We start from the raw sequence: 21,704 nt of genomic DNA, 5'->3' as shown, positions 1-21,704 counted from the left end.
ATAAAATATTTTTGGACTGTCCTTAACCCTATTTCTCATGTCTCCTTTTTGCCCTCCTGATTTCCCTCTCAAAAATACTCCTACTGCCTTTGTACTCCTGTAGGGATTCACTCAATCACAACAATCTGTACCTGACATGTGCATGAAAGATTTTGAACATTTATTTTAAGGGTATATCTTACAGAATATTTACATTTCTGAGCAATTTAAATGATGTTTCTCCAAGTTATCCCAATACTTCAACTGTGCAGTCTGCAACTTTGTCATATTTGACCCTAAGATGTGCTTGTGTCAATGCATCCATGTCACCTTTGAGTGTCTACTTAAATCACCACAGCTCCATCCCAGCCTGAGCTCATCTGCAGCTTCATCCAGGCCTTTGTTACCCATGCAGTTGATGACTCCAATGCACTGCTGGCTGACTTCCAGTGTTCCAGCTACTGTAAACTTAAGGTTGTCCAAAACTCTGCCTTACACAAACATGTCCTTAGTCAAGTCAAATCATGCTCACCCATCAGGAGATAGCAAGAAGTGCATATGCTGTAGTTAGAGACAACACCGTGTGGAGCTCGAGGAATGCAGCAGGCCAAGCAGCATCGGAGCAGTAGGAAAGTTGATGTTTCGGGTCGGGACCCTTCTTCACCCATCACCTGTTTGCTGGCTGACTTACATTGGCTTCTAGTTGAGTAAAGCCACAAATAAAAAAAAAACTTGTCCTTGATTTCAAATCCTTCCATGGCTTTAACCCTCCCTTTTTCTGTAATCATTTCCAGCCCTACAAACTCTTCAAGTTGTGCTATAATCTGTCACTGTGAGCATCTGTGATTTTAACTATTGTTGATGCCTGTATCTTTTAGTTGCCTAGCACCTAAGCTCTGGAATTTCTTCCCTAAACCAACTGCCCAAGTGGCACTTGCACACTGTTTAATGTGCTTTCCTTAGTTAAAGCATTCATTGCTATCTAACTAACTAGATGAGTGTGTTTTATCCATTGTAGTTTGTGTGTGTGTAGGCCTATATCCGCTGCAGCGGATGTCTTCTAATCGAGACATTATTGAGACTTACAAGATTCTGAGAGGACTTGACAGGTTGGATACTGTAAAGCTGCTTCCCTATGTGAGAGATTAGGACTAGGGACATAATTTAAAAATAAGGGTTCTTCCATTCAAGGCAGGGATTAAAAGGAATATTTTCTCAAAGATCCTGAATCTTTGGAATTCTATTTCCCAGACTGAGGTTGAAGCAAGCACATTGAATATTTTTATGGCAGAGATAGATAGATAAATTCTTGACAAAGAAGGGCATCAAAGGTAATTTGAGGTAGGCAGGAATGTGGAGTTGACGCCACAATTGGATCAATTACCATTTTACTGAACAGGCTGAAGACACACAGTGGCCTGTTCCTGCTCCTAGTTTGCGTGTTCATTTGTTTGTATGTAATTTTCCAGGATCCTTAATAGAAGGTAAAATATCCAAACTCTGAACTGAAAATGTTCTTTTCTTTCAGTATTACTACAGTATTAAGGATATCAGCATAGGTGGACGTTGTGTGTGTAATGGTCACGCTGATGTTTGTGATGCTAAGGACTTATCGAATCCATACCGGTGAGTATTGTATGATGTCCTGGCAATCTAGTAAGTTTCAGTCATTCTCTAATTATTGTTGGTTTCAAATGGAAGGCTATTTTTCTGAATACTTTCTCGGAGAATTTTATTAGTAACTAAAGAAGATTTAAAATCCGAAGAGTTTTTATTTTCTTTTTATTTCAGTGTTAAATTTATTAATTCATTTAAACATAGGGCCATGCTTCCCCTACCTTGTACTTCTGAAAATAAAGAATCACGTTCAGGGTGTCATTACCTTGTGTGGTACAAGCCCTTCAATGCTATGTCTAATTTTTGTCCAAGGTTCTTTGTGAGTTTAGTCTGAGATTATTTTATATTACATTAGACAACTAGGTAATACCTGATTCTTATGTGTGGGATCCACATACTTTCTGGTATTACTGGCTAAAGAGAGAAACTATTCCTTCTGATGTGAAAGTTCAGAGCAAGGAAGAAATGAGCACTAAATAAGAACAAGGCCATTCTGGGATAATGTGAGAAACCACTTTCTCACTACTGGTTTGTGACAATCTGGAACTCTTTTCCGCAAAATGCTATTGAGTCAAGGTCAATTGAAAAAGTTCAAAATTGAGCTTGGTACATTCCTGTTAGAACATAAAAAGGCTATGGAATTTTCTTTATTCAGTCATGGAACGTGGTGTCGCTGGCTGGCCAGCATTTATTGCTCATTCCTATTTGCCCTTGTACTGAGTCTCCTGCTAGGCCATTTCTGAGGGCAGTTGAGAGTCAACCACTTTGCTGTGGGTCTGGAGTCATATGTAGGCCAGACCGGGTAAGGGTGACTGTTTCCTTCCCTGAAGGGCAGTAGTGAAAAAGGTGGGTTTTTCTAACAATTGACAGTGGTTTCATGGTCATCAGTAGATTCTTAATTCCAGATTGTTATTGAATTCAAATTCCACCACAGCAGGATTTGAATCCGCTGTCCCCAGAACATTGGCTGAGTTTTTGGAATGATAGCCTAGCGATGATACCACTAGGCCATTGTCTCCCCGTTAAGTGAAACATAACCAAGGCTGATAATTGGGAGTCCCGATTATGACAGATATATATCTTATTGAATTGTGAAACGATTTAAGAGGCTAAATGGCTTACTCCTATTTACATGAGCAGGAGTGGTGAACACTGGTTGACAATGACTGCTCTGTAAGTTGGCTCAGGACTATTAGCCATCATTGTTTATTTCTTCCTCCACTTCCTGCACTCAGACCTTATGAGCAATCTGTGAATTAATGATTTACCAGGGTTAAATGGACATTTTTGCTTTTAAAAAGAGAGAAAAAGAATCAAATCTACTGTCAACAAGCATGTTGCTTAAAATTTAACCGGAGAAAATAAATGCTAAGAGCAAACAAAATACCTGCTTCTGGAATTTCTGGGAATTTGTAAAAGTGGAACCAGAAGGGAGACTGCATCTTGTTAAGCATCAAAGGCAGCTTACAGGAAAGAAATGAGGAAATTGGAGAGGGAAAGGCATTTTGATTAATGGAATATGATGGATCAATATTGTTTTTACATGAACAACTATATCACAGTTCTCTACCATCATTAACTTGGAGCAGAGACAGTGGGCTGAATGGCTTCCTACATCAGAACATTTCAGTGATTAATTCAATCAAGGATCAAACTCCTGTATGAAGTCATAGAAGTATGTAGCACAGGAGACCATTCAGCCCATTATACTCTCCACTAGCTCTTCTAACAGTTTGTTGTTCTGACTTGCATGAATCATTCATTTCACCCCCAGCGCCCAAGATCTTGTCTCTTGCAATTCAGACTGTACCACATCTCTCATTTATTTCCTTGCTTCAAGAAGCGATGTTTGCAAGAAGCAATGTGACCACTAGATATTTTGTTTAAAGTTACTGTGTTGAGTGAATAAATCGAATACCCATCGTGAAATGATGGCATTTTTAGCCCTGCTTTTGGGGATTAATTACTGTTTATTTTATTTTTCCTTCAGAAGATCAGTAGATCATTGTCCGTGCTTAATTTCATCTAACCACGCAGGAAGATTTGAAGGAAAAAGAGTTGTTCGTGTCTGTTTTTTAGCAAACAATCCAAACTCTTTCTTCAGTGGCACAGTTAGGTTTTGGAGTGTAGATGTAACAAAGAAAAGCAATAGCAGCATTTGCTGTTGAGGTTTTCGATACTGATCGTCTGTTCAAGGCTTGAAAACCTCTGGGCAGTGACCCAGAGGAGGCATTAATGCTGATGTCCTCATTGGCGGCATCGCTGAACCCACATTCAGAGCAAGTTGCATTCTTATTCATCTAAACTCATCCTTCATTTTTCTGTTCTTGCAGTTAGACGTTCGTTCTGTCTCCAGTCCAAAATGTCAGTAGAACATAGAACATTACAGCGCAGTACAGGCCCCTCGGCCCTCGATGTTGCGCCGACCTGTGAAACCAATCTGAAGCCCAGCTAACCTAAACTATTCCATTATCATCCATATGTTTATCCAATGACCATTTAAATGCCCTTAAAGTTGGCGAGTCTACTACTTTTGCAGGCAGGGCATTCCACGCCCTTACTACTCTCTGAGTAAAGAACCTACCTCTGACATCTGTCCAATATCTATCACCCCTCAATTTAAAGCTATGTCCCCTCGTGCTAGCCATCACCATCCGAGGAAAAAGGCTCCCCCTGTCCACCCCAGTGGAACTTTTTCAGTCTGTAAGTGGTGACCTTGTTCCATTCAATTACACAAAACCCATTTTTCAGTGGCTTTCCAAATAAACTCCGTAGCTTGTTGCTTAGGAATTTCTGAAACACATTCGGCAAGAAAACTGGGGCAAATGCCAAGCACAGCGTCTGAATTGTTTGCGGTTGACTTCATTCCCTCTAGAAAGAACTTAATCATTGCACTAACTTCAGACCAATACTTTTTCAAACTCTCAACCACATACGCGCTGAGAAATATACTTTTAAGTGATGATGCGGGCTAGTAGGGTTTTGTGAGCTACTGTTGGGATTTTCAGTTTGGCTTGATCTTTGCAAGTCTCCATGCCTCAAATGTGAAGCTGAAGCCAAGTCAGCAACAATTATCTTGTTAAATGAGTAGTGTACATAACATTGTAACTTCCCTTTCCTTTTAAAAATCTGTGGTTGAGTTGTCAAATTCTCTGAGCCACTGATTTCCAACTGGTTGATATGAAATGTTGATGCCATTCTTGATTGAGCAGGAAAACCCTTGACTCTGAAGCTGAAATTATGATTCTTTGAGGGTGTTTCTTCCAGGACCATGAGCAAAATAAACTTTCCTGTGAATTATAAATGTAAGTACAAGGGTCCAAGGCACCTAATCCAGACCATTACAACTTTAATCAATTGTGGAGTGATCCATGTCTCTGTGGGTAATTCTGGCTGGGCCAGCATTTGTTGCCATCAAGAAGGTGGTGGTGAGCTGCTGCCTTGAAGTGCTGCAGCCCTTCTGCTGTCAGTAGATCCATTGTACAGTTAGAGATGGAGTTCTGAGATTTTAGTCTAGTGACGCTAAAGGAATAGTGAGATATTTCCAAGTCAGGATGGTGAGTGGCTTGGATGTCAACTTGAAGATGGTGGTATTCCCATGCACCTTCTAAATGGTAATGGTTATAGATTTGGAAGGTGCTGTTTGAGGATTCTTGGTAATTTGGTGAGCTCATCAAGCATAAAATCTTCAAAGCAACAAAGGCTTTGACCAATTAATACTCCACAAAGGAATGTGTAATTTGGGAACTGGCAGTCCTTAATACTCACAACAACAGCAACTGAGGAAGGGTCACCGGACTCTAAACGTTAACGCTGTTTTTTCCTTCACAGATGCTGCCAGACCTGCTGAGCTTTTCCCGTAACTTTGTTTTTGTTCCTGATTTACAGTATCCACAATTCTTGTGGGTTTTTTTTTAGTCCTTAATGCTCTTCTATTTTCCTATCATTTAGCTTGCCTTATTTTTACCAGCACAAAGTCTGTGTCCTGAGTGGAGTGAAACCTGGACAAGGTTTCTGGAGGCAGTACCGGATCAGGTTAGTGGCCCAAACTGACCACATGGACACCTGTCACCTGTGGCAAGGCCTACACGACCATAATGGGATACAAAATGAAGCAGAACAAAGTAGCGGACAAAAACGCATCCCTCCCTTATGCGCTTATTGCTTTCTATGCTTGGTTCGAGCAGAATGCCACTGTCACCTGCCCTGACAGCCTTGGGTGCACTTGTTTCCCTTGTCACCGCTGCAGACAGCAGATCAGCCTTCCGAGAGTAAACCCGAGGAAAGCAACTGGTCCAGACGGAGCCCACGGCTGTGCACTCCGATCCAGTGCAGATCAACTGGCAGAAGTGTCGCTGACATCTTTAACCTCTCCTTGCTACAATCTGAAGCTTTAAGAAGACCACCATCATCCCAGTACCAAAGAAAGCACATGCAACGTGCCTCAACGACTATCGTCCAGTGGCTCTGACGTCCATAATCGTGAAGTGCTTTGAAAGGTTAGTCATGGCCCACTTCAATTCTAGCCTCCCAGCCTGCCTCAATCCCCTGCAAATTGCCTACTGGTGAAATCGGTCTACTGCAGACACCACTTCCCTAGCCCTACACTCATCCCTGGAACATCTTAGATAGAATAGATAGAATCCCTACAGTGTGGAAATAGGCCCTTCGGCCCAACAAGTCCACACTGAACCTCAGAGCATCCCACCCAGACCCATACCCCTATAACCCACCTAATCTACACCTCCCTGAACACTATGGGCAATTTTAGCATGGCCAATCCACCTAACCTGCAAATCTTTGGACTGTGGGAGGAAACCGGAGAACCCGGAGGAAACCCACACAGACACGGGGAGAATGTGCAAATTCCACACAGACAGTCGCCCAAGGCTGGAATTGAACCCAGGTCCCTGGCGCTGTGAGGCAGCAGTGCTGACTACTGTGCCACCGTGCCGCCCCTATAAGGGAGTCTCCACCGAGACTTGAACTCGGATCACAGGGTTCAGAAACCAGCGCGCTCACCATTACACCATGGCAACCACAGCCAATTTTGATTAATAAGGATACCTATGTCAGGCTCCTATTTACTGGCTACTGCTCTATCTTCAACGCTACAGTCCCTACCAAACTAATCTCAAAACTCTGAGACCTAGGTCTTGGCTCCACCCTCAGAAACGGGATCCTCAGCTTCCTGACCCACAGACTGCAATTAGTGAAGATAGACAACAGCACCACCTCCATGACAATCCTCAACACTGGCGCCCTGCAAGGATGTGTACTCAGCCCCTACTGTACTCCCTGTACACTCATGACTGTTTGGTCAAATTTCGTACGAATGCCATCTACAAGTTTGCTGATGACCAACGTTGTAGGCTGGATATCAAACAATGGCGAGTCAGAATACACAAAGGAGATAGAGGGCTTGGTGTTGTGGTGCAACCTCTCTCTCAATGACAGCAAAACAAAGGAACTGATCATTGACTTCAGGAAGAAAGGAGGAGACTTCAGGAAGAAAGGAGGAGGACATGCCCCTATCTACATCAACGGAGTTGAGGTAGAGAAGGTTGAGGGCGTCATGTTCCTAGGAGTGATGATAACCGACAATCTGTCCTAGACCTCCCATGTAGATGCAGTGGTCAAGAAGGTACAACAATATCTCATCTTCCTGAGAAGGCTTAGGAAAATTGGCATGTCTGTAAGGACCCTCGCCAACTTTTACAGATATACCATAGAAAGCATTCTATCTGGGTGCATAATGGCTTGGTACTGCAACTGCTCTGCCCAGGACTGTGAGAAACTACAGAAAGATTTGTGCATAGCCCAGACTGGACCATCACAGAAGCCAGCCTCCCATCTGTGGACTCCATCTATACTTCTCATTGGTGCAGAAAGGCTGCTAACATCATCAAAGATCCCGGTAATAGTCTCTTCTAACCTCTTCCATCAGGCAGAAGATACAGAAGCTTGAACACACACCCAAACAGGTTCAAGAACAGCTTCTTCTGAGCTGTTATTAGGCTGGTGAATGGAATTCTCTAACTTCACATCTAATGTTGATCTTGCTTTGGTGCACCTCCTGTGCAGTCGTAACCTTTTATGCCTCACTCTGTCTAAATACCGTATGAGCTATATGTCCTTGAATGTTATGATCTGCCTGTACCTGCTTACAAAACAAAACTTTTCAATGTGCTTAGGTACACATGACAGCAATAAATCAAATCAAGGCATGCAAGGAAAAAGTTGCTAACTTGGTGGTGTTGGATGTATTCTCAGCATCTCTTGGCGGGTAGAGATCAGTAATCCTCAGGTCCTGAAACATGCTCCATACTTTAGCATCCACTCATTACTGAGACAATGGTCCCTGCAATTGCTCATCCATTTTCATTAGGTATACAGCCATTATCCAACTAAAGACCTTCTGTATGGTAAACTGGCCTCTGGGTCACGACCTACTGGATGTCCCTACCTCTGCTACAAGGGCGTTTGTAAGACAAACATGAAGATGGTAGACATCTGTACACACAACTGGGAGACAGTTACCAACAGCTGTGACCTCTGGAGGCTGTCTGTGTGGAGAGGCATTGTAAGAGGCCAGGGGAAATGGGAAACTCAGCTGGCAGGTAGGAGGGCTAAGTGCACTTCTTCTGCCTACTCCACAGCATATGTGGCAGGCTGTTGCACTATAATGGAGTTTGGGAGTGAAGAGACGTGGCTCAGCTGCACCAGATAATACTTAACAGAGTTGGCCAACATGATGTAAAATATCAGCTCATGAGGTGGAAGGTTAATGGTATCTTAACTAGTGAAGAACTTGATTCCTTCACCAACCAAAGAAACTGAACTCTGAGCCTCAAACACTTCACCTATTGGCTTGGCAGAAATATGCTCATCAAGATGAAACTACTCATTAAAGTTCCTTCACCTCTGTCTTAACCCTGACCTCAAAACAGACCCTTTGCTTCACCAAGTGATGTTTCTCATCCTCCCACTGACCTCCCTGGAATGGATTAACTATTGGTGCCAAACTGAAGGTGATATTGCCTTCTGGGCCAACAAGAAACACAATGGTAATTTATCACAAGAAATTTGTAGGTGACATTCTGTGAACCTCTTCTGTTCATCTAAAAGATGGCTGCTGGTAGGTCTTGCTTAAGAAGGTTGCTCCATGTGGAGCACAAGGTGAAAGGTAAGTGGGTGATTGTGTGGGTAAGTGGGGTACTGCACGGATGGTTTCAACCAGCTTGTAGGTGCTTGTCAGTCAGACATAAAGGGGAGTGATGTTTGGGAGGAATGTTGAGTGAAGGGTCCTAATTCTGATGAGCATTGCCGCATTCAGTTGAGAGTCAACACGATGTGTATGTGTGTTTGAGTTGTCCATTGAGAGAGAGGTGCACCGTATTCTGCTGCAGAGTGTGGTTGGGCACACACTGAGGTTAGAGTATTGAGGCACCATCCCACCATGGATCCTGCAAATTTGATCAGTAGATTGTTTCTGATTTTGAGTTTTACAGTTGTTTGTGTCAGATATTTCCAGAAGGACACAATCCTATCCGCTCCCAAGTCTCACTCCATGTATTTTTCTGATCATTTCTTGGTACTGGCATTTTGAAGGTGGAATTGCTTTGGAAGGTTTCAACACAAGTTGCCTTGTGTTGCAGTTGTCTGTCAACTTTGTAACATTTTTGTTCAGTTCCATTTACAATTCCATTTGCTGTTTGATGTGCCAGTGTTTGATCCTAGAGCAGACCATCAAATGTATGCTGTGATCTGACCAGAGACTTTTTTGTTACTTCCTAAAACTAACGAATATATGCTGAAACACTAACCTTGAATTAGACATTTGGAATACCAGGTAATTGGTCATTCTAAAGACTGTACATACTTCTTTTTATACAGTCATATAGCACAGAAGAAGACCCTTCCATCCAATTCGTCCATGCTGACCATGTTTCTCAAACTAAACTAGTCCCACTTGCCTGCATTTGGCCCATATCTCTCTAAACCTTCCCTTTTCATGTACCTGTCCAAATGTCTTTTAAATGTTGTAATTGTCCCTGCATCTACCACTTCCTGTGGCAGTTCTTTCCACATACAAACCACACGCTGTGTGAAAAAGTTGTCCCTCGGGTTCCTTTTTAAATCTTTCTCTTCAACTTAAAGTTACAGCGCCTAGTTTTGAACTCCTTTTGTTCTGTTTGACCTTCTGACCTTTTCATTGTGTCTATGTTAATGCCACACTTTAACTCAAAAATTCTTCAGGATCACTATGAGATGATTTGTCTTCATCCACTTTCCACTTGGCATCCCTAAATTGTTCTTCTGGAAGTTTCAAAAGTATTAGGGCTGTTGAGTGAGGAGTAAAGAGTGGGAATATTGATTGCAATAATGTAGCCTTACACCAGGAGTTCAGTAAGTAAATATGTTGTGCCAGAACACTGAACATTGGCATGCCCTGATCTTTTTACTGCCTTGGGTAAAAGTGAACTGCAAATTGTAATGTATTTTTGATGAACTTTTTCCAATATAGAAAGGGATTCCATATGAATATTCTAATTTCCGTTCTAGAGGAAAGGTTAAATGTGAAGCTTAAGGCGTTCACAATATGCAGATATTTTCAGAAGCTTGGCATAATTGCACGTTATTTATCAGAATATCTGGTTGTGTCTGTTATTGTTATTATAAAAACAAACAGTCCTTTTAAAGGATAAATTCTAAGTAGAAACATTTTGGCACACTTCCATAGGTTCTGACTAAAACTGATTAGTTAATCATTGGTTTCATGTGGGTGAATGATGTTCTTTCTGTCTGAGTGCCACAACGGAGACATGTTACAGATTAAAGACCAACTATGTGCTTGTTGATCGGCAAGGTGTTGAGTTTCAGAAATAGAGTTCCCGTGTTTTGTGATTTTTGATAACAATTAATATTATTTGCTCCAGTGAGCCAGTGTATTAATTGCTAAATTGTCTTCAAGTAACTTGTTCTGTGCCAAAAAATCCTCTGAATGGAAGTGATCTTGAGGCTTGGACGATGTTGTCCAGTGAAATATTTGTGGCTGGTGATGGAGACATCAATTGCCGACATGCAGGAGAGACGTCTGCTGTCTGGAAAATACACACAATCTTGGATTCTTATGGAATCGGACAAAGCTTTCTGGCTAGTATGGTGAATCAAAATTGTCAACAATTAGATTGAGGTTAAACAAGTATTAGCTGAGTAAGATTATCGCATACAATTTGTGCTCCCCAAAGGTTAGAGGGGGCAGGCACCCACAAAGAGAAGGATGAGAAACTGTAGTTGTTCAGTAAAGTTGATACTTGGCAGTTGAAACTATTTTGCTTGGTTCATTACGGATAGTATCTTTCAGGATCCCACGATTCAGCTTGTGAGAGATGAGAGCCAAAGTTTCGAAGGGGTTTTCGTATGATTCTCAAGTGCCCGGCTGTTTATCGTAGCAATGTCCAGGAGTTCATCTGGTAGCCTGTGTGATGTATGTGAATGGTTCTATGTTGCATACGTTGAATTTCAGCTTAGGAAAGATCCTTTCTGTAGTCTTAATATTGCACAAGCTTTGTTTTTTATTTTTAATTCCAAAGAACAAATTGAGCTTGTATGTAAAGATTAATGGACTGAAGCCTACCTGGTATGTTTGGCCAGAACTGCTAGCCTTGCACCTCCAGGGTCAGGATTTAACTCTAGCGCACATTAGTGCAATGATTCTTTTTTTTTTATAAAATGAAGTTTAATATGTACAATCTGTTCACTTGCATCTGAGATCCCACTGTTTGAACTGCCCATAATTTGTGACTAAAGTTTGGGGGAAAGCTGATGTAATGCCACAAATGTGACTTCTAAAATAAACCTCAAAATACTCTGAGTGGAAACAGGTGTCTTTTCTGGGGACTGGAGTTGATGCTCAAAGTATTAGAGATTTATTCTGTATTTTGCTTGTGCTGTACCTGCTTTTAGATTCTTATTTTCCATAGTCATAGATATCAATAAGATAGTTTTATGCTCTTTGGTTTGCTTACCCTGTTAACTAAACTGAAGGCATCAGTATCTTTGAACAAAGTTTTTCAAAGCACATTTATTGAAACACTGATCAAAGCAGTGCACGCACTCGGATGCTAAGGGCAAGCTGTTCAGACACCAAAACACTTGTAAGATTTCAATCCTGTTGGAAGCATCTGTCTGTTTGTGTGCGATATTCAGTAGTGTAACCCTGTGTAGTTTTTCAAGGATTGCCCAATGATCCGTATGATTCGGAGATGGTTTGAGTAATTAGCAGCCAACATTTTCTGGGCATCATACCCCAATAACCGTCAAATGGAGAAAGTACAAAGTGTAGTGATTGGAACGAGGTCAGCCGGGTGGACCTCGTAGAATAGGAGTTCCCTGATTGGGGCTGCTAACCTGGTCCAATCAGCGAGCCCTGGCTGACAGCTATAAACAGGAGTGTCAGAAATTCTCCTCACTCTGAAGCTGGCTCTGAGGAAGCCAGACTTGTGCCAAGTATTACGCATGTGTCAATAAAGGCTGACTCGGTGACAGGATATTGGCCTCTTCAGAGTTATCTTAACGGGTGTCAAAAATTACAGCATTCTGTTGCCCAAAGTAGGGGCTGTTTGCAATAATGGCCACCCAGTGATGGACACAGGTACTGCCCGCCTTCGCTGACTCCTAGCCCTTTGTCAGGGTCAGTCTGTCTGACTGGTCTCTGAGTCCCCAGACCACGTTTACCTGGGAGAGCAAGACTTCAAGGCACCTCAGTCTTCCAGATGCAGGCCCAGAAGTGTCCATTCGTCCCGATGATGCTGTGCTCTGGTGCACCAATTGGTTGGAAATTCCCAGGGGCTGCAGGCTGTTCTTTAAAGGGCTGGGAGCCCAGCTGGCATCTAATGAGTAAGCTGATCACTGAAAATTGGTCGCAAAGATCGGGCAAAAGGTCAAGGCAGAGATCCACCCTCCCACTCCCCCACTTCACTCCCAACTTTTCCCATGTTCACAGGACTTCTGCCTTGACAATAAAACCTTGTATATGATCTATATGTAACTGATTTACTTGTGTGATTCTGCTACCAGCTTAACAATTCCAAGTTTTTTCCCATCCTAATCCCCCTTGCAGTGATTGGCTTCTAGGCCACTCCAGAAGGCAGTTAAGCATTGACCACTTTGCAGCCCAAACCTGGTAAGGATCAGAGATGTCCTTCCCTAAAGGAAGAAGAATTAATAGGACATTTGAATTTCTACAAGCAATTATCATCACTGAAACTAGCGTTCATTTCCAGATTTGATTAACCAAATTCAAATTCAACCATCTACCAAGGTAGGGTTTGAGTCCATGACCCCAGAGCATTAACTTGGGCCTGTGTATCACTAGTCTAGCGACATCACCACTATCTACCAACTGCCTGGGTGGTGCAAAGAGACTATCCTAATTTTGGCAGTAACTCAACTAAAGGAAGTTTTGTTTTTGAAGTGCCATGACTAGTGGAAACAATGGGATTGAAAGATAGTTTCCATAAATTGAAGTGATTGTATGACACAACCAGGGCAATGTTTGATATAGCTTATCACAACAAACGGGGAAGTTTCTTGATAAAGAAATGATATAGAAATAAGTATGTCCTAGGGCAAGGAGGCTCTGCCAGACAAAATGCGCAGCTTTTTCTTTAAAAAAAGGGATTTGTGTTATTTTCTGGCCTAGCTGATCTAGCATTTACATTCTCCGGTTCGTCCCTTGTCTACAGTCTGTATGGTTTCTTTGAAAAGCCCTGTGACTACCTTTTAAAAGCAGACCTTTAAACCATGCAAAGATATATTGTGGCTGTTTTTGCAAGAACACACTCTTGCATGACTAACTTCACTTAAAATGCTTTAAAGTTGACGATAATTTATAAGGAGATTTGATTCACCAGATCTATGTACATAATTTGGCCATATTTTAGGATGGAAAATAACTTTTTTAACTTTGAACATGTCTGTTTGTATGTGGTCACCACTGAATCTGTTTTACTCATTAAACCAGCAAGATACTATGAGAATGCAGCGGACAGCATCAAACTCAGAAACCTGAATTCAGTACTGAGACCTGAGCAAGGAATTTTTTCTTCATGGCTAATTACAAGATAATGTGTATTCCTGTTTTAACTACAGATTTGTCGCTACTGCCTTCTAATTCACGGTGTCAGCCTAACCCAGGTGTACATGCCTTGTAATAAAGTATCAGCTACAGCTTTGTCACCCTGCTATTAAGATGGCATAAATCCCACAACACTGACAAATACCTTGTGCACAGTTGCAGGCAAAGGTAACCCTGGAGTAACTTCATAAACTCTGTATGCCGCTCAGTTCAATTATTGTGGCGTTAGAATCTGCAAGGCGTGCAATTGCTGGGATTGATGTCAATGTATCAAAAGTATTTAGATCTGGGCTTGAAAGGGAAATGGTTCTGTTAATCTTGCAATAAATATTATCAAGCTCCCTTTAATGAATTAAGTTGAACTCTTGATTAAAGAAGCCTTCTACAGTGCTCCCTATCGGAATTCCTTCTCTAAAATCAAGCTGCTTTACCTACTCCAGTGAATTTACTGACTGATAGCTGAACATCTGACCTTGACATAAAGTGTATATCATGACTGAGTTAGTTCACAACCAAAACCATCTGGAACAGCTGCCCCACTCTTTACATCGGGTGCAATCCCAGCTTTACAGTGGGACATCTGACCTTTCCAGATGCAGCTAGAGGTTGAGTAAGTCATAAAAACCACAGCAGAAACACATGTTCAACGAGGAGAATAAAGAAGACAGTTACAGTGTTCTATAATCTCCTTAAACTCTTGCGGAATAAATTATTGGCTTATCTGATTACGGTGGAACAGATGCTTCCTTTTGGTACTGTACCTTGGTTTACTCTGTAGTAATGAATAAGGTTTTTTTTTCTTGTACAAATGCAATTTAGTTATCCGTAATTCTCCTCCAGTTAGGCCTAGTGGGAAGCTCTGAAATTCATCCAAAATTTTATTTTTTCCTTTTATCTATGATCATCCTTTTTTCCCAAAATTTGCTCACATTGCTTATGTTCTCTTAACAACTGGTTTTCCCTTACTTTTTTCATATTTATATTTTAAGAACAGCTCCTGTTGGAAGATTATCTTTGGGTCAGCAATCTAATGTTTTCTGATACATGGTTCAATGTTGTGTAATTCAACATTTTTAATGTGTTATATTTATCATACATATTCCCACACAAATTGCGAGATCCGAGCAATTGGGTTACCAGAACAAAATGGTATGCAGAGCACAAGTTCCAGACCAGTCTCTTGGGTTATTGCTCCCTGATTGAAAACATGTCTTTGTTTGTTTTTAGCTGTCTCGACCTCGTGTTGTTCAACCAAGTTTTTATCCAGTTGATAGCTCCTGCTTTCTTGAGTATTGACCTCAATTATACATGTACTTTGTGCCAAAGCTTGCCAGATGCAAAGTGAAATTGAGGAAAATCAAATTGGATGTCATTATTGCAAAGTTGCTGGTTTGAGTCCGGTATCTGTTTATGGCGAAGCAGGACAGGCAGAATAATACTGCTGGCTGTACAGTGAGAAAAGCAGGGTGGCCCGCGAATCCTGTTATTTGCAGGATTGTCCCATACTTTGACCAAGGGGAAGGTCAGGTGGCGGGGGTTCTTCTCCTCTTGTTGCCCTTACTCTGCATATGCCCAGCGCACATGTATATTTGCCAGCAGCCCACACAGCCATGAGGGGAGAGAAGAGGAGCAGAGTCACTGCGGAGATATGGGGGACAAAACAGCTTTGACAAAGAACACAGTGACGAGCAGCAGGCAAGAGAAGCACACAGAGCGAGCACCACACCAACAGACAAGAGGATACGGAACAGAGGGGAGCATCTCAATTTCCTTCAGGATACATTCCACTTGGGATTAGAGAGAAGCATGAGAACTTTCTTCCCCAGTATCTCTGCCATGGGCAAGGCAGTGAGAAAATGAGCGGAAAAAAACAGAGATTTGCACATTCTGATTAGTTTTGATTTTGAAGAACTGACAGGCTGCCTGAGAGCATTAACAAAGACCCTCACCCTGAGATTTATTGGGCAGTTTTCATAGACGTAAAGAGAGACTTCTTGAACCGCAAGCTAAATGCAGCTCTTTGCAATTGAAAGCCTTTGAATGAATTGATACCAAATTTATTGAATGCTATTTCCGTCAAAGTAAAATGAGTCAGCCTGTTGCCTTTTGCCAAGTTCACAGGAACAAAACTTGGCACCTGGTAGATAAAATAGTTGCAGAACTTCAACCTAAACAACATGAAAGTACTGAGTGAACTGAACTACTGTTTCCATTTTCAGTATTCTTATCCCATACAAACTGTTCCAGTTTTTGGGTGCTCCCTGAACAGGGACAGTTCTTTAATCGGCATCTGCTCACCAGCAATCTATTGCCTCTCCTTTTTCAACTTCAATTATTATTCTTGCAATTCCTGGTCGCACAGCATGCTTCCTCTGGGAGCTTACAGGAAGGGGGATAGCTTTCCCTGTACCACAGCAATGCTCAGAAAGGGAAAGTAGCATAGAAACTAACAGCACAGAAACTATCACCACCTCAGAATGGGAAAGCAAGTTGTAAGGTTTAGGATAAGATAGTCAGAGATAGAAATGTGGGAAGCAGAAGTCAAGTTCCAGCTGGTCCACAGTAATTTGATCTAACAGTGACAGGATGTAATGACAAATAAAAAAACTATAATAAAGTCTTGCACATATATCCAGTTACAATCTGAGTGTGTGAACGTATGTATCATATCAGGCTGACCTGTTGCACATATGAGGAAAACTTTGGAATTCCAAAGTAAACCTGTGCAGGATGGGACGTGTTGTGTAAACTCCAAGCTACAGTTTTTGACGATGTTCTTTCTTTGTACGGGTTTGTGGTAACCCATTTCAGTGTAACTCCCATCGTCGACCTGTTGGTAATCTCTCTTGCTACCTGTGCTGGAGAATCTGGAGTTGGGGAAAATGCTGTGTTTTGCATTAGTCACTCTCATTGACACTAATACATCGTAAGGATCCAACAGACCAGGAGCATAGTTATTGCTGCAAAGAGCAACCATTGAAGCTTTTGGAAAGAATTGTCATGTCCCACCATGTCTCCTCACTCTCACATCCCCATATAGGAGCATTACCTCACCTACAGCATCTTTAACAATCCAGGTCCCGCTTTCACTAAAAACTAGCAAACAGCCAGCATTCTTCCAATAATCTTGGGCCAAGGAAGTTCCTGGCCTGTCAGTCTCTCTTCTCGGTTACATTCCTTCTGCCTTAAAGGACCAATTTTGGAGGTGGTGGTTCAGCAAACAGTTGCCCACAGAAGGTAGAGGCAGAGACCCCAGACCACGATTCCCTGTTGCAGTTTGAATCACAAGCTGTTAACCGCTACTGTTTGTCCAAATGGTGGTGGGTGCGTGCCATATGGGCTCCATGTCTTTGCTGTCCATGTATTACCTGACGTGTATAAACACATTTACAGTCCACCGTTTGAAGATGGAAACCTTATGTTCACTGTGTATAAAATCCTACAGTCTGTTTGTTACGAATCTGTTGAGCGTTAGCAGGCAGCATCATGTTTACATTTAGCTCTGAATCAGCTTTCTGGCTATCTTGTGTTTTCAAAGCAGCTATTCCAAGACTGACTTGTCCAATACACTTTTCACTCATCACATGGGGGTAAACTAATGCTCGTCATGTAGTAAGAGATGGCTATCAGAACCCTGTGGCAGTCTGTTCCAGATTCTGGTACAATCTGTGGTCAGGTCAATAGTAAGTAGAGGAACAAGCTTTAACATTTAAAAAGACGCCTGTGGCCTAGCTTCATAAAGGCATGCAATAATGAGCCCCAGTTGAATGAGAGGTTGAAGTATTTCAGTAAATTGTAACTGTATGCTGTGTGGTGAATAGTTGCTACAAGAAACAAAAACTCTTTTAACAGAGCTGCTTCCACAGCACCGTGCAGAATTGCTTATGTTTCATCATCTCCCTCAGTCGCAGTTCATCTCTGGGAGATTGTCACAAGGTTCGCCCCCATCCTTTGCATGTATTTTTGTATGAAGTCATGTATAAAGTACCACGATAGAAACAATCTTGAGCATCAAAAGCCTTTTGGACATTAAAGTATCAGAGCACTTTGGGTGCCAGTAACATCAGTGAGTCCCCTCAAGATAAAGAAGGCTGATCTCATACATAGACATTTTTAGCATAGTGGAAACTATTTATTGGACTATTTATTCATACATGATTTAGAACAAAAAGTGCTCCAGGAGCTTCTCATGGGAATCACCCGCGACTTTGAGAAATTCCTAGGTCACAACCATTTTTTGTCTGTTTTTCAGTCATTCATTTCTGTAACATGTATTTCCCTTTTGTACCACGGGCTGAGATTTCCTTAACGACATTGTATTTTGACAGAAGTTCATAGAAGCATATCCATTGCATTCTACTCTTCCCCACTACTGGTCTGTGCATTCTCTAGTTCCAATGGATTAGTCTAAATAATTTGGATTTTTCACTCATCACAAGAAGGACAAAGAATTTTTTTCACACCGAATTAGGCCATTCAACCCAAAGGATTTATTCTGGTATTAAAGTAGCACATACAAGCCTCCACCAAACTACTTTCATCAAACCCCATTAACATCTTTCTATCCCTTTTCCACTCAGTTTTTCTAGCTTCCCCTTAAATGGGTCCATGCCATTCACTGGAAGTGCTTGTGGTAGTGATGTTAACATTTTCATCAGTCTGTGGATAATCAAGCTTCTTCCAAATTTGAGTTAATTTAGTAGTGACTACCTTGTATCGATGGTCCATTATTTTGATCTTGGCTACAAATGGAAACATCCCTTTTTTGTCTACCTCATCAAACACCTTTATGATTTTAAAAGTGACTTCACAGCCTTCCTCATTCTTTTAAGGAAAAGAGCCCCAGTCTGTTTAATTTTTCTCGATTGTTTAAAAGAAAAATTCAGTTCAGGTATCCTTTTAGTAAATTATTTTGCACCTTCTGTGTTGACTCCATGTTTATTTTGTTGCTATCCTGGACCAAATCACCAGATACGTGTTATAATCTGGTGAGAAACTGGTAACATTTGTATTCAAGTGGACAATGTCTGATTACTACAGCCTGATGTGATGAGAGCCCTGAGCTTTTTCTCTGTCAGTTATTTCCCACCATTTCTTGATATTTTGTGGAGTGAATCCAATTTGCTGGACTAATATCTGTAAGTTGGGGACCTTGGGATCAGGCTGAGATGGATCATCTACTTGTCAGTCTTGGCTGAAGTTGGTTGCAAATGCTTCCACATTTGGTAATTTGCTCTGACCTGCTGGCTTCCCACATCATTTAAGATGAGGATAATTGCCTCCAGTTAGCTGTATAGTTGCTCATCACTAGTCACAACATATGACACAATGCAGAATTTTGTTTTAATCCATTGAGTGTGGGATTGTGTTTGCTTCTGCTGTTTGGTGTAGATCTAGTTTGGTGTTTTAACATGGCGCAGAGTGGGGAAATGGTGTGTGCTGTAAGTGGAAATTAGATTGTGGTTCTCCCATAATCTGTTTGTTAATAAATATTTCCCATAATCATTGTTACTGTTAATAGTGGATCATTCAGAAAAATTCTTACCTTGTCATCACTGAGAATTCTTTGTTTCTACCTAGTGGAGTACATTGAACCAAGAAGATGTAAAATTAAGCTGCAAATACAGCATTTATTAACAGCAGCACTGCAAACTCTCCATTTTACCAATTCAGTGCCTTCAGTGGGAGCAGGACTTTTTCACTAAGAAAACCCTTTGACGTTTCATGCACTTTAACAGTCTTCGAACTCTTCGATCTCAGCAGAACCACTGAACCTAACGTTGAAAGGCGAGCAGATGTTATGCAATACTCAGAAAGCACTGTCAAATGGTTGTGATTTCTCATGAGTATTTTAATTGGGCTTTCTTTTCCCCCATGCCCATCTCATGGTTTGGCTTTTGCTAACTGCCATAACAAGTGGCAGATAGCCCAGATATAGCTGTGCAGGCTAATGATGATCCTGTGTAATGTCTTTCATGAAGTACCATGTAACGTACTGTTGCTTTGATGTTAGAGTCTTCTAACCCAACCATTGTTCAGATTTTCACATCTTGAAGGTAATATTACTAGTGCTCTACTCAGAGAATCTTTTTAACAGTAGCGGTCTTGACCTGTACAACATCTCTTAAACTGATATAAATTATCTTATTATGGATGTCAGAGAATGGCAAGATGTAGGTAACACCTCTCTGACATCCTCAATTGTCTTGTATCACTGTGCAAGTGTTAACCTTCTTCTGAACAACTCTCTGGCTGCAGTTGTAGGAGTTCTGGGCCAAAGTGGCAGCATTTCTAAAAATAAGCTAAAGCGTTCACTTTAGAAGGTAGAGAAATACTTGCTTTTAGAAGCTTTGAAAGGATGTCCTACTTGCAGCCCCATCCTATCAGATTGCATTGGGTCATGAAGGCGATTTGGCATCCTGCAGGTCCTTTCCATTTATTTGAACCCCATGCATAGTTGAGCTCAGTTCAACATCTAGAAAGTATTTTCTGTTTTGTAATTCTGCAAGGAAGATTATTTCCTAAATCAATTTGTAAATGAAAAAAAACTCAAATAGAGTTGAATTTCCATTGGGGTTCACCCAATTGTCAGTAGTAACTGTAGCAGGAGATGCGTGAAAAGCCTAATTAAAGCCACTAACACAACTTGGGAGTTGTTTCAGTGGGGATTCCATGGATATTGCACTGAAGTTACAGTAGGTGAATAGGAGGATCCAATTGGAAATTTTTCGTCATTTGATTTCACGCAGATGTCAAGTCTGTCAAATTATCATGGCAACAGTATAAACTCAAAGGCCAGTAAAACGTAACTGAAACATATCCTCCCATATGATCTTCATTTAAACCTGAATTTCAGCTTGATTTAAAGGGGCAGTGGTTGACATTTAGATTTCACTATAATTTACATCCTGGGAATTATCTTCTGTTTAAAGGCTATTGAGGTGACTAGTTCATTCAATAGATAAACACTCATTCCTGATCTGACCTTGCTTATCAAGAGTGCAATTCTGGAATGCATCATGGTTTGCCAGAAGAAGATAAGTAAGTGTGTTTCACAGAGACTCCCTTACAGTTTTATATTGCCCAGGAACTTGAAATGGCCATGTGTTTAAATGTTTAGCTTGCCTCCAAATCTGATTATCAAACTTGGCAAGAAAATCTTGCCAGAACATTGGGAATGAAATTGTTTCAGAGATAGTAGGAAATTGTTTGTTCATTTCAACATGATACTTATTTCAGTCTTTCTTTTGTGGAAAGAGAGAGTTGGATCCTGATGAAGTAGAACATTTTATTTTAGTTAATATAAGGGGAAAGATTTGCTAACTACTTGTATGGCACCAATATTAGAACTTTTACACATGGAATGAAGAATGCAAGATGGAATGTTGGTAACACCTCCAGCCAGAAGCATTTATGGATCAATGCATAGGTATATCCATGTTTTGAGCCATTGATTAATTGAAGGTGAAGGTTCACTTTCTAATAGATGACAATAGAGAATTTAGTAATGAAGGAACAAAAACAGAAATTGCTAGAAAAGCTCAGTAGGTCTGGCAGAATCTGTGGAGAGAAATCAGAGTTAACATTTTAGGTCCAGTGAACTTTTCTCAGAACTGATGGTAGCTATGAAAAACTTGGCTTTTATGCAGAAGATAGGGTAGGTGTAAATGATAGCTGGAGATAGAGCCCAAAGAGAGACAAGAACAGACAAAAGAGTGAATAACGGTCAAGCCAAGGAGAATGAATGGCTCCTAATGGGGACAATTAGTGGCAAACAATGGGTTGTGTGTAATAGCAGACCATGTGATGACGAGGCCTGGTGTTTGGGGGTTGTGGTTAGGACATGGGAGAAGGTGCCTCAAGCTCTCACACTGTTGAACTTGTTTTGAGTCGAGTGACCCTCCTTCAGAACTGTCTGAGAAGTTCTGAGGAAGAGTGACTTAACCCGAAAGGTTAACTCAGCTTT

The 21,704-nt window shown here is 41.3% G+C and overlaps 1 protein-coding gene across 1 annotated transcript in view; it reads left to right on the top strand.

Moving 5' to 3' along the window:
- lama5 (laminin, alpha 5) overlaps positions 1-21,704 on the top strand; it is a 203,816-nt gene that overhangs the window by 29,842 nt on the left and 152,270 nt on the right. The window contains exon 5 of the mRNA XM_048608550.1: positions 1,508-1,605. Coding sequence (XP_048464507.1) covers positions 1,508-1,605 — 98 coding nt within the window. The remainder of the gene's footprint in view (positions 1-1,507; positions 1,606-21,704) is intronic.

The sequence above is a fragment of the Rhincodon typus genome, chromosome 19 (assembly GCF_021869965.1).
Source record: "Rhincodon typus isolate 14 chromosome 19, sRhiTyp1.1, whole genome shotgun sequence".
In the NCBI taxonomy this organism is placed as follows: domain Eukaryota; kingdom Metazoa; phylum Chordata; class Chondrichthyes; order Orectolobiformes; family Rhincodontidae; genus Rhincodon; species Rhincodon typus.
This window is presented reverse-complemented; position numbering and strand designations above follow the sequence as displayed.